We start from the raw sequence: 14,046 nt of genomic DNA on the forward strand, positions 1-14,046 counted from the left end.
AATAGAGAAAATAATCTACAGATTGGATTTTCCGGTTTTTCAGGGCTGTATGTTTAATCATGAACATTGCAGTCATGATTAACGCCCCTAATGCAGTTATCCTCACATGATAAGGCCGTATTTGCATTTACAGGGAGATCGATGCATAAACCAGGTTCTCCTGAATCCTCCCATAAGTTGCATCTTCAAATGACAGTTTAGCATAAAACCACCGAGGGACTGCGCTAAAATAACGGTTAAATCAGAACTGGCGAGACAAAATATACCAGTGGGGGGAAAAGCAAGCGGGACAGCTTATTACAGCGTTAGTCAAAAACATACTTAAACCAAATACAGGACAGATATTAAACCTCGACAGCTTTCTTCCTACTGACTGAATTGCGTCTGTAGTTGAGCGAATATCAGCACTAGTGCTGATTAATCAATTAGTCCAGCGTTAGTCTTTTCCTGCCCCACATGATTTAGACGTTTCTCTGCTCCAACACACCTGATTCTAACGATCAGCTCGTCATTAAGCTCTGCTGAAGCTTCATAACGAGCCGATCATTTGAATCAGGTGTGTCGGAGCGGAGAAACATCTAAATCATGCAGGGCAGGAGAGCAAATTATCGTTTAATTAAGTCATTTAATTGAACAAAAACACTCTGAGATTAAAGCTTCTCTGATGTGAGGATTTGATGCTTTTGTTTTATATCACTGTAAATGTAATATCTTTATGTTGCAGCAACGCAGGAGAGTTGAACTATGACACACACTCTTTATTTCCTTTTATATCTTCTCTGAAAAGACGAATATTTGGCCAAAACTGGCGGCTGGGACTCAAATGGACTTTAATCAAAACATAATCAATGAAAATAATTGTTGGCACTGAATGCTTGGTCAGATTATTCTTTCATCAGAAAATGTCTCATCACTTCAATAATTTGATTTTTGTGCAGAAAACTGTGGATTATGTGACTCAACTTTATTTGTAGAAAAAGATAAAGAGTACCAGATGTTGTAAAAAAGCATCATGTTGAGATTAAGACTCGTATCGTTTTGGTCAAACATCAAATCATGTAAACTCAGATTATCTGGCTGCCAACACTTTAATTAAAACTTTTACCTAAATCTGGTTCTAATGAGCATGTAAACGTGGTAAATGTCAAACCTCTTGGAAAGTAACGTCATCAGTCATTCTCTAAAAAAAATAAAAAAAACAATAATTCAAACAATATTAAAATAAAAAGGCAATATTTTGCATTTCAGACAATAATCTTGTAGTGCAAAATCATCTCTTGCAGTTTTAACGATGAATCGCAGTTCAGTGGCACCGACGCACTAATACTGATAATCCACAGAGACGCACATCACCCAGCGTTACTGCATACACTGAAGTTCAAATTCACAAAGCCACAGTCTGAGCACCACCCAAGAGATTTAACCAAACTGTGGCTAAAAAAACAAAACAAAACAAAACGGGGCTACAGTCTTCCTCACAGAGGACAGGTTGGGCCGTTCGTCTTCCATCGAGTATGACCTCAGAAAACACACAAAAAAACAAACAAAACAAAAAAACAGCACAAAAAGGTCACAAGATCAGAAGCAGGTCAGATTTTAAACTCGTGTTCATGTGCAAAGTCTCTTCTTGCGATAGAAGCAGATGAATCAGTGATGTAATCCAGTCGATCACATGTACGTCCTCCATCTTTAGAGAATCAGCGGCAGAGTTGCAGCTTTTGTTTCGACAGGGTTGAAAACCGATTCCTTTATTTCCCAACTGACCACAGCGGCGAGAACATCCAAACAATCGTATAGGAAGAAAAACACCCTCCGAACAAAAGATGGACAGTTAACTTGCTTCCAGGGCTGTGCGATATGATGATTTATATCATGTGACGTCTATCGCTTCATATTATGTTCCATCATTTATTCTGTTGTGTCGCCAATCACTTTTTGCGGCAATATTGTTCATCATTTGGACGATAGTTTGGGTTCTTCTGCACGGTGCGGATGCATGGACGTGGTTTAGGTATGAAAAGTCTAACACGGACCAGAAAACTGTGCTTTTCCATGTTGTCGTTTTATATAAACTATTTATTCATTGAATTTACAGAAAATGTGGTGTATCGTGATACGTATCGTTATCTGGATTTGGGATTCTGGTCATATCGCACAGCCTTACTTGCTTCATTGTCAGATCTTTGCAGATTTATGTCAAAATCTTTAAGTTCACAGATTGCAGTTCACACCTGGCGTCAGAAATATGTTTAAAAACCATCTTGAGTGACCGTTTGTGTTTAAATCTTCCATAAAAGTTTGAGTTTTCATGTGTGGGGAGAGTGAAAGCTGTTAAAGAGAGACTCTGTGGAGCAACGTTGTGATCAACAGGCTCCTGTTTTCTTTGCATCTCGTGCTCTGTTAGCGTGTGATGCAAGTAGAGCTTAAACAAAGTCAATAAATCAATCAGTCGATCGAAAGAAAAGGAATCTGCAACGATTTTAATAATCGATTAATCAGGTCAGTGTGTTCCAGCTTTTCAGATGTGATCATTTTCTGCTTTTCTCTGTTTTTTATCATTATGAATGGAATATTTTTGGGTTTTGGACTGTTGGATATTTGAAGACGTTATCTTGGGATCTGGGTTAAGATTTACTTTTTGACATTTTATACACTAAACAATTACTCAATTAATAGAAAATATTATCAGTAGTTGCAGCTCTACATGTAGCCAAAGGACACATTTGGTGAGAACACCAAATCTGTGTTTGAATTTAAGTCCACAGGACAGCTTCTCTGAGTTGTCCATCTGTCTGTTGAGTTTCTATAGTCGGACAGTTCGGTGAAAACATGGAAATCAGCAACAGGAATTTTTCTTAACTCTTCCTCCTCAAGTATTCAAGACATCAGGAACAAGGCTCAAATGTTCACTTCTATTGTTCCCTGTGAATAAAAACTGGAACACACAGAGGTGTCCTTCCATATTTATAATTGTTTAAAAGTGCCAATTGGCTCATTAAACCACCTTTTCACTATTAAAATGATTTTCTGATGCCTTGATCTACACCTGCAGCAGAACTTTGAAGCAGTTATTGGAACCATGTGTGATTAAATGTAGATTTTCTGTTCACATTGTGTCACATGTTAACCTGCTGTATACTATAAACTGACGGGATCTTTCTAACCTTTTAGGACATATTTTCCAACCATATGTGATGTAAACACAGGTCACCAAGATGCATTTTAGTTCCAGGTGTGATGGAGGCCGCAGACTAATAACTAATAATTTCCCACTCTGTACTGAAATGACATCAATAATCTCCTGAGATCTCCCTTTAAGAAATTCCCCTGATATAAAACACCACCACGACAGCATGGCACAGAACTGAAGCAGGACTATATCAACTATACAGCCAACACAATTACATTGTTATACCAAGAAGCTGTATACATTACAGTTAAGTCTATTGCGTCTCCTGCTCTGTGGGGGGAGGGGGGAGGAGGGGGAGGGGGGAGGGGCATCACAGCCAGGTCACATTTACAGGTTTGAAGAGGAAATACATCAAATTCATAACTTTTACAACCACTGAACTCAGGTAGGAACAATAATATCCAGTTGAGCAGTCTACAGGGAGAAGAACAGCTGCCCTCGGTTGTCTTTAGAGTAACATCTAATACCGCGACAGGGTGGAGGAGTAAAGAGAACCTTAAGAAGCCGAGCATGTTGGGAAACTGAGTCAGGTCCACGCCACTTTGCGTGAGATGGCCTGTTTGAAGCACTCAGGGTCCACGTTGCCTCCGGGCCGCAGCGCCCTCTCCAGGCTCACCAGCACGTTTTGGTGGCACTCTCTGATGTTGACCGGGTACTTGGCTCTCAGCAGCTCGTAGGCTGCGATCAGCCTCATGTTCTGTTTCACCATCAGGTACTGGATGATGCAGGTGGGCGCCAGGGAGTACCCGTCCCGACAGTGGACCAGAACGCGCTTCCTCTTCTCAGTGGAGGCATCGATGCATCCGTTGATGTCCTCGAAGCAGCGCTGCTTCAGGGCGGGGCCGTCGCCCAGAGCGTCCGGCACGTCGCCGATGTCCACCTTGAGGCGGGACCAGCTATGGCGGGTGCCGCGGGAGCAGGTGCAGGGTATGAGGTTGAGGCTGGGGCCCGGTTCTCCCGGCACGCTGCTCATGTCGATGATGCTGTCGATGTTGTTGCGACACAAGGTGCGCCCGTTGTACGCCGCGTTCAGGTTGCCGACGTAGATGTAGTCCGTCACCTTGGAGATGACTGGTTCGGAGTACTGGAAGTGTTCGGGGCCGCCGGGTTTGGACTCAGGCGTGTCGGGCCCCCTGGCTCCGGCTGGACCCGTAGCGGCTCTCCTGCTGTAGTTGCGCAGCTTCTTGGAGCCCGAGCGAGACGGAGGGTTGGAGTCGGACTCGGAGCTGCTGTTCCAGGGCGGAGAGAAGAGAGAGAAGCGGCTGGAGGATTTGCTCTTGGTGAGGATCTCCACCGGGCTGGACAGACCGGAGCTGGACGCCGTGGTGGACGCCGAGGCGCAGAACAGAGACGCTCGCTCCAGAGAGCCTGTGCTGCTGGCGGCTCCTGCGCTGTGGGCCTGCTCCATCTGCAAGAGACACACACACACACACGTCTGACATGTAGTCCACCGATTCATCAGACAAAAGCTACTGAGACTTTCTGTGATCCTGATCCTGACGTTTTCATGAACCCAGCAGACAAACAGTCAAGTCGTCATTTATTAAAACATTCATTGAAATCATGCTGGCTGTTGTGTTTCTCCTGTTTCTCTCTGCTTCCTGAAAGCTTCATTAAGGATTAATCAACAATTTATTAATGACTGATCAAATATTTATGACTGAAAAATAAAATAATTATGAGGGGATACTGTGAGGGGTCAGAATATGAACAATATGGAGGTGTTACATAGAAACAATGATCCATTTCAAATACATTACATTCACTATCAAATCAATATATCTTACAGAGTTAATGTCACACAGGCAGGTGAATAATAAATTATAACAAAATTAGCTGTTAGCGGGTGGTGCTGTAATACACAAGATTAAAAACGTGTCAAATTATTATTTTATCATTTTAGTGGAATTATAATTATTCACTCCAACAGCTGCAAACTACTCAAATGTTATTTCTGCCTATTATTCTTTTAGAGGGACTGATATCTGTGAGGTTTTAAACACATGTAGATCGATAAACACGAAAAACTGGAGGTCGCGGAGTAAAAACAGAGATGTAAAAAATGAAAAATATCTTCCTTTGCTAAAGACTTTTGCCTGTAAGAAGAAGTAAATGTCTGCAGTGTCTCTGCAGACAGGACTAAAATTATGGTTCAACACCAGACGCAGGAGGAAGGTGGACAATAACATATAGATGATATTAATATATATATATATATACATATATACATATATATATGAATATGTAACGATTAAAGTCATGAACTCCTGCATGCAATATTAAAATCAACCCACACCCCACAGAGAAATAAATCCACTCTGAATCAGTCTGCGGTCTTAAAATATTCCTATGATTATTGGTGTAACAGAACATATACGCATATGAACCGCAGATTAATTGTAGAATTGAATGTCTCATTGGAGACAAAGTAAACAAACTGCTGTAGCTACAAGTCACAGACAGACAGCGTGTTGCTAACAGAGATTTTAAAGAGCAAACAATCAAACCAGCATCTAACAGGTCTGAAGTGACGTCTGCAGGTATGTTTACATGATGTTTAATGTGCTGTAGCTCAGCAGCTAATTAGCATCTAGCTGCTAACTGACGTTAGCGGTGAACGTTTGTTTAGAGGCTCGTTCAACAAGCTGCAGGACAAGACATGTTCATGTTTGTAAGTTATCATCAAGCTGTTGTTTCATTCACTACCATGTTTAAAGGAAGAAGGTATCAGGCGTCATATAACGCTTAGATTTAACAACTGGGTATTGAATATTTTACATATTTTAAGATTTTATTTAAACACTGGACATCTTGAATGTTGTTTTCATGTAAGTTGTAATGTTTTATATTTGTCTCCCATCTTCTTCTGAACCGTGAGTTCCGTTGCAGCCTAACCTTTGACCCTGTCTATAAATCACATGACCCCAAAGTTAAATACGCCCCCCTAACTCCTCACCCTGGCAGCCAGGTGACACCGTTAGAAGAGAAAACCTTCTAGTCAGCAGCGAGTCTTTCTGTAAATCTTCTCTTTCTTTGCCTCATGTATGATTCTTTAACTCATTTGTTTTGCTTGGTGTTCTTTCTCAGCAGCAGACGTGTGTGTATTTGTGAACATACCTGAGCTTTGAGGTTGTTCTTCCACTCCTGCGTCTCCAGAGCTTTGAAGCGTCCGCTGCTGTCGGAGGAGACCGACACGCAGAGGGGCCGGTGAGCTCTGGGGGGGAGCTGGGGGGTGAGGGCCACGGGGACGGGCCGCGCATCGGCGTGCTCGCTCCTACTCATCATCAGATTTGGACAAGAGCCTGAGTTACACAGACGACACACACACACACACACACACACACACACACACACACCTGAGATCAACAGCATATACATATAGTATTTAACCCTTACCTGTTGAAACGATTATGTTCATCATCAATTAATCTGATTGTTATTTTCTCGATGAGTTGTTTTTGCCTATAACCCGAACACAGCCAGCTATTTCATCTCGTCTTTACTCGTCAGGGCATAATGAAGAGAGATTGTCAGTATTTTTTCATTTATGTTTTTCTTGCAATTTAACCATGAAATAAAAGGTTTTTAACAAATACTTTCATTGACAAAATGAACACTGTGCTGAAGTGTGTGAAAGTTATTTGTTGACCTTGCAAACAGTAATTTGCCAAAAATGCTGATCTTCAGGTCCACTTACTAACAGAAGAAATATTTTATCATCAAGACGGTGGAAAGTTTTTGAGGAGTTTGGAAATACCTTCAAAACAGAAAGACTTTATCGTCAAGGATGTTTCTTTCAGAAAAACTGAAGCTTAGCTCTGTGACTTGAAAAACAAGAAAGGCACAAGCTGAAGCTATTCATACACGCTGACATGTCATCATCATCATTATCCTCATTATTCAAAAGGTTCTGTCGAGGAAGGTCTCAGTTAACAAAATAAAGGCATAAATATCTCTTATGTCTTTGTAGTGACCGAGCACAATCATCAGCTTTATCACATTTTCACATTTAACATTTATGTCGACTTTTTGGAGGATTTTACCTACCAGCACATTCTGAGCGGGTGATGGACTGAATCTGCAGTGTGTTCTGGGTTTTCAACAGGCTGTGAAGACTTTTCACTATACCTGTAGACAGTAGTGGTAGAAGTATTCAGATCCTTTACTGCATTAAAAATACCAATACAGCAACGTACAAATACTCCATTACAAGTCAAAGTCCTGCATGAAAAATCCTATTACAGTAAAAGTACATAAGTATTATGAGCTTGATGTAGTTAAAGTATTGCAGTAAAAGTACATAAGTATTATGAGCTTGATGTAGTTAAAGTATTACAGTAAAAGTAGTGGTTTGGTCCCTCTGACTGATATATTATTATATATGACATCATTAGATTATTAATAGTGAAGCATCAGTGTTAGAGCAGCATGTTACTGTTGTAGCTGCTGGAGGTGGAGCTAGTTTACACTACTTTATATACAGTATGCTAGTTTAGTCCACTGGTTCCCAACCTAGGGGTCGGGCCCCTCCAAAGGGTCAGCAGATAAATCTGAGGGGTCGTGAGATGATTAATGGGAGAGGAAAGAAGAAAAAACAAAGTTCTGATACACAAATCTGTTTTCAGTTTTTGGACTTTTTCTTTCATCTTTGATTTTTGCTGAAATATTGGATCATTTGAACATTTATTGAAATGAAAGCATGTGAGAAGTTTAGAGGGAAAAATCACTATTTGGTGGAGCTGTTAACAACTCATAGACATGTGAAATGTGACCCTGACTACACACTGCTTTTTGTAAGACGTCAAAAGCCAAAAAGGTTGGAAACCACTGGTTTCATCTTTAACAATGTGTTGTATTTTAAAAGCTTGTTATATTATCCATTGTGTCAAATCTTCATCTGAAAAGTAACTAAAGCTAAAATATAGTGGAGTGAAAATATACAGTAGCATCAAATGGAAATACTAAAGTAAAGTACAAGTACCTCAAAATTGTACTTCAGCACAGTACCTGAGTAAATGTACTTAGTTACTTTCCACTAACGTTACTGCTGTAGATGAGAGGTCACCTTGCCGTAAACTTAACCCATCGATGATCATTTGACAGTTTAGAGAAGACATTTAAAAAGCAGCAGGCTCACCGATCCTTCCATTCTGCTTGCAGAGGACCTTTTTATCCAGCAGTTTGTGTGCACTCAGGTCTTTGTTCCACTCTTCCTCGGTTTCCATGTTCCGCCTCCTGCTGACAGAGGCACAAACACCCGGCTCAGGCGGCGCGTCATCTTTGGCAAGCCGAGAAACACTTCAGCTCCATCGGACAGACATCACTTCAGCAGCCCGCGGCTTGGAGGGGGCACCACTAGCATCACCGGCTAACTTCGCCGGCTAACTTAGCCTGCTAGTGTGTGAGTCATGTTGTTGAGCTGCTGAAACCTCTAACCGTCGGTTATTTCAGCCCTAATGGGAAACCGCAAATAACTAAAACGTGCACACCGGGAGACGGCGATCGCATGACGCCTGGAGAAGACAACGTTAACGGTAAAAGTGCTGGAGCGTTGCGGGCTAACCTAACCGCCGCTGGTTAGCATAACTACCCGCTGTCTGTTGCTCCTTTGCGGCTCATTAAACATCAACTACGGCAGCATTTTGTTGTGTTTGTCGGCTGCTACACAACACAAGTTACCGTCGGTGACAAACACCACAAATGTGTTAGTTTTTACGGTGCCGGAGCGACTGCTGGCCGGTTACCCAGCGGCTCCGCGAGCCCAGCAGCATCATCTCCGTGAGCGCGAGCCCGACCCCCTGCTGCACGAGCTCCAATGCGGTTAGCCTGTGAAAACTTTTTCACCCCGAACTCAGCCTTCCAGGTTGTGTTAACCCGATGAGGTTTAAACATCATGACGGGCTCTATAAATCAGCTGTTCGTGTAGAAAGTTGGGAAAAAATGTGGCGAGACATATTTGAGAGTTAGCATTTGTGAATTATGATGAAGAAGAGCAGGATGTTGAGAGGAAAACTACCTGAAAGGCTTAACTCGGCACATAAACCCCCACAATGTATGGCTTGCTCGATAAGGACGTTGGCGTCTCCCAGATGGGCGGAATAAGTCAGTTTCTCCTTAGATTCACCAAACGGCTGATGCAAAACACTAAAACGAACGCATCTCCAATAATGTAACGTTTCAAATAACTATTGAATGGACAACCGTTAATTTTTTTACGAATAATAAATATTTGTTGAGCCCTGATTAACAAAAAATATTCAGAGAAAGCACTGAAAAAGCAAATACTTTAGGATTAGTTATAATCTAAAATAAAAATGTGATGGGTTGACTAAATATAGGAATATATGAGGTCATTTTTAATTTAATTAAAAATTTTGATTGTCAGCACTTATAGAGCCAGTGTTTTGGCATGTATAAGACACTTTTGTCCAAAGCAACTTCATATCTGGATACATTTCAGTTTCTTTTACAACATTTTACCATAAAATTTTATCGTTAAATCACAAACCCTATGATTTATGGCCAAATAACATATACTTTACTGCCAAGTATTACCAATTTTCTCCACACTTCAGTGAGGCAAGGTTGCATGGAAGTTTGCGGTGGTGGAAATATAGACGGCATACCAGTGTAGTTAGACTGGAGCAAGAGACATCATGTTCATGCTGATTTAATCTGATTAACAGTAAAACTAAAATAACTCAAATGGAATTAATTAACATTCAAATTAATCATATAAAATCAACAAATCCCCACACTGGAAAAAGCCAAAGCCTGCAGTCCTTAAACGATTAATCGCTAACCAAAAACACTTGATTCATTTCCAGTTGATCCGTTATTCCACCGATTATCAAATCACTACAGAACTACAAGACATTTAGATTAAGTTAAAGGAAGGGTTCACAATTTTTCAAGTGTCAAAAGTTTATCTGAAGCTAATATGAAGCTTCAGCGTCCAAATGAGTCAAATCAAGTAGATATCTTTCAACGTTACAGTCTTTTTAGTGCCAAAGTCCCTCTTTTTGTTACTATACTTCCACCTGCAGCTCAACAGGGAAACACTGTCCGAGGAAACACAAAGAGGGAATTTGATGCTAAAAAGACTGTAAATGTGTCAGATATCCACTTGATATGACTAACTCAGACTGCTGAAGCCTCATATAAGCTTCACAGAGACTTTTAAATGACTGTGTGGACACACTGTGGATTTTGGCCTCCATCACTTCCATTGAAAGCACATTTGAAGGATCTTTTAATATCCAGTATGAACAAGAGGAATGATTACAGCGAGAAAAAACCTCTTTCACTGTTCATATGAACACCTGACTGCTGGTTTAAGACACACTGGAAAAATTATGAAGCTGAAGTTAAGCAAATAACTAGACATGCGTGTTTACAACTGATTAATTAATACTTTAATCTGCACAAAAACAAACTCTAACTCTGTTTTGATTTAATGACCATCTGTTTGGTAGAATATTGATGTTATTGTTATTATTCTCTTCATGTTCCAAACAGCTGTTCAGTTAAATTTTTCCTCCTGTCACCTCAACTTTTAAAATATGTAAAGTATATAAATAAAAAAAACGCTTTACAGAAGCACTGAAGACGATACAATCACACATTCATATTAAGAAAGCTCAAAATTATTCAGAAAATCTAAAACACTGACAGGAAGCTTCACATTATGTCTGAATTTAAGCTAAAACTCTTTCACATCACATCTTCTTTTATTTGACTCACCGTGTGTGTGAAGCTGGTTTTAGGTGTTTTAAGTGTCAGCAGCTCCGTCTGACAACGATTGTCTGTGAGTTGATCTGGAGACAGGGGTTTTTTTTTTCTTTCTTCTTCGTCTTCTTGTGTTTAATTGGATAGCCAGGCCTCTCTCCGGGTATCCTGGTAACCCACCAACGTGCTGATGTCACTGCTCTCCATAATGAAGTGTGAGTGTATCTAGCTGCCTTTGTCAATAACCAGGCAGGGAAATTCACTGGAGATAAGACCCACAATGAGGGCCATTTCTGCCATGATGTGATTTAAAGTGATCAGGACTCACTCAGCCTCTCTGGGTCCCAAAGTGTTACCAGCACAAGTTTCCTTTTGGTTTAGCTTTGCTGTTATTCAGGCAATTTTATTTATATCGCAAGTTCATAACCAGAGCGAATGAAATGAAAGAATATTACAACAAGAACAATTAAAATTGTTAAATAAAAGACACCAATGTGAGGGTAATAAAATAATGATTAAAGTATATCAAATTAAAATAAAGTAAAAACACGTAAAACTGAATATATATTAAAACGATGTAAACACGTAAAAACAAGATAGACATTAAAATGATGTAAACATAAAACACGTCCTTTTTTTTTTAACTGATTTTTTATTCAACACATAATACAGAGAATGTACAACTTGGAGGAGATGTATGTACAATTACACTTGTTTTAACTTTTTATGTCTATTCTGAACATTGTTATGAAATGATCCTTCCTCATCGGTAATAATAATTTTCATAATACATAAGCATGAGCAGCACATATCAAATACCACATCAAATACAAAATACATGTAAATGTACATATGCAAATACAAATCACTCACATCACCAGTGAATTAATTATACAATAACTGTAGTATTAGCCAAACATACTCTGTGGCTTATACCTGAGAAATAAAAAATAAAGACAAGTGCACTAGGAATAAAAATAGAAATAAAAAATAAGTAAAGTGAAATAAATAAAAGTAAGAACAGGAAAAAAGAGGTGACTGAAGTTCTGGTATTGTCTGTATTAATGGTGACCATGTTTCAGCAAACCAGTGTTTTCAGCTGTAATCTCACTGTGTTTTCTCCATGATAAAGACATTTTTTACTCTGTCTCTCCATTGTTTTATACTGGAGGGCTGCTGCTTCAACCAGGAAGCTGTTATCGTTTTTCTCGCTATTAAAAGCAGAATTCTCAATAAAGAAATCGAATCTCTATCTGCCATATTACCAGGAAGTATACCCAGTATGAAAAGTGTTGGATCTAAAGTAAAGTTAATACCCAAAATCTGTTTTATCTCCTGTTGAACATCCTTCCAGAAGCAGCTTTGGGCGATCCCAAAATAGATGTGTGAAATCCTGCACCAACCCACAACCCCTCCAACATAGTTCAGGTGTATTACGGTATGTTGGAGTGATAGATGGAGTGTTAAAATACTGAATTTTCACCCTTCAATCAAATTCCCTCCATGCTGGGCTGTTAGTTTGTGTATGTCCTACTTTAAATGTTATTATAGTATTTGTGTCCAAGTCCCATTTCTCTTTGACATCCATATTGTTATCATTAGATTTATGTTCTGGTGCTTTATACATTTTAAGTGTCATCATGTGGTTTGAAATTAGGTTCAGACATTAATGTTCCCTCAGGATGAACTGTAATAACTGGCTTGAAGTCCCCCTCTGATCAAAAACATGTTTTTTTTCTACAGTTGGATGCTGGTGATGTATGTGCAGAGTTTGTTTTCACCTTCATCTGCTGAAGAGGTAAAGTTTCTCTGTGCTCATTGAACATTTTTATTTTTATTTAGAACTATTTTATCCTTCCAAACATGGAGATAAGCCATTAAAAAAACCCTGACATATTATATTTCATAAATATATCCATTAATTAACCCCAGATACAGGGGGAACCCAGTAAAATTGAGCCTTTTTGCTGAAATATTCTTTACAGGTCATGGGATATAATGTTCTTTTTATCCTTTTTTTATTTATGTTACGTTTTTTACTTACTTTATTTTGTATAATAATATTTTATTCTTATTTCTTTTTATCATTTTAAGGTTTTTCTCCCTTATAACCCCCTTAATTCTACTGATCCAGGGAAACATTTTTACAACGCAGCACAAGTTTTAAACACAAAAGAATCCAATACATCAGGTTTGATCTTCCGTAGGCGACAGCTGTCAGCATTGTGTGATGTACAGGTGCAAAGATGAGAGGGGAGAATTTTCCTGGTCAAGGTGTTATGTGAAAGAAAGTGAGTCTAAAAAAACATCTTCTGATGTTAAGTGTTGTGTCAGTGCGGAGCTGGGTGGGTGGGTGGGTGAGTGGGACATTTGCATTTCAAAGAGACTCCTCAAGCTCCTCAGCTCATCACTGTCGAGTTTGTTGGACCTTCGCTGACCTGCTGCCTCCTTAAAATCACCCTCTGATCCTGACGAACACCCTCCTGAGGTAACTTGAGTATAAAATATTCTGATTACTAGTGGGGTAAAAAAATGTAGGCCTAAAGTTTGTCCTGAGGGTGGCGCCAGAGAAAAAGCCACATTGTGACCTAAATAAAAAAAGGGTTCCTCCTTTGTATGGTGGCCATTTTGGGACATCTCAGACTCAGCTTGTCAGGCTCAGCTCTAATCACATTAATATCGCAGCTAGCATGTCAACATCTGTTGGATGTTAAAGGGGACATATCCTGCTTTTAGTGGTTTTCTGTTATTTATATACTGTTAAACTTAAGGTAAATGTAGAAACGCTCCCTGCAAGTCAATAATGTTGTTTTCTTCTTTGCTGACAAGCTGATGTCGGCTCGTTGCACATGTTCATAAACGCCTGTATGGCCAGGATTGAGGTGGGCTATGAGGTAAATCATAGCTGACGTTAGCATCTAGCTAATGATACACTGCTGTGTGCAGCCTCACATGGACATTTGGTCTTATTACAGTTTTATAACTGACATTGTTTCAGCATTAGGTTGCATTAATGATCATATTGGTATGAATTTGTAAGTTTTACTGGAGAGTAAACTCCAGTGTTTCAAGTTGTTTCTTCCAATTATGTTTTTGTAGTTTTTCAAATGAAGAAAAAGCAGTTTGCC

General features: G+C 39.6%; 1 protein-coding gene across 1 annotated transcript; it reads right to left on the bottom strand.

The window, feature by feature from the left end:
- Positions 1-217: 217 nt before the first annotated feature.
- LOC121897688 lies at positions 218-9,168 on the bottom strand. Its single transcript, XM_042412363.1, has 4 exons — positions 8,328-9,168; positions 7,238-7,318; positions 6,308-6,492; positions 218-4,598 (listed from the first exon to the last, which is right to left on the bottom strand). The coding sequence occupies exons 1-4, from the start codon at positions 8,413-8,415 to the stop codon at positions 3,717-3,719; spliced, it is 1,236 nt and encodes a 411-aa protein (XP_042268297.1). The 5' UTR covers positions 8,416-9,168; the 3' UTR covers positions 218-3,716.
- Positions 9,169-14,046: the final 4,878 nt, after the last annotated feature.

Source organism: Thunnus maccoyii, chromosome 5 (assembly GCF_910596095.1).
Source record: "Thunnus maccoyii chromosome 5, fThuMac1.1, whole genome shotgun sequence".
Classification (NCBI taxonomy): Eukaryota; Metazoa; Chordata; class Actinopteri; order Scombriformes; family Scombridae; genus Thunnus; species Thunnus maccoyii.

What these genes read in the sequence shown, in the direction of transcription:
- LOC121897688 (XM_042412363.1), bottom strand. Translation starts at nt 8,415, where the DNA reads ATGGAAACCGAGGAAGAGTGGAACAAAGACCTGAGTGCACACAAACTG. An exon ending in CAAGCAGAATGGAAGGATCG is followed by an intron (nt 7,319 to 8,327) that starts GTGAGCCTGCTG and finishes TACTGTCTACAG; the next exon opens with GTATAGTGAAAAGTCTTCAC. An exon ending in AGAACAACCTCAAAGCTCAG is followed by an intron (nt 4,599 to 6,307) that starts GTATGTTCACAA and finishes TGTCTCTTGCAG; the next exon opens with ATGGAGCAGGCCCACAGCGC.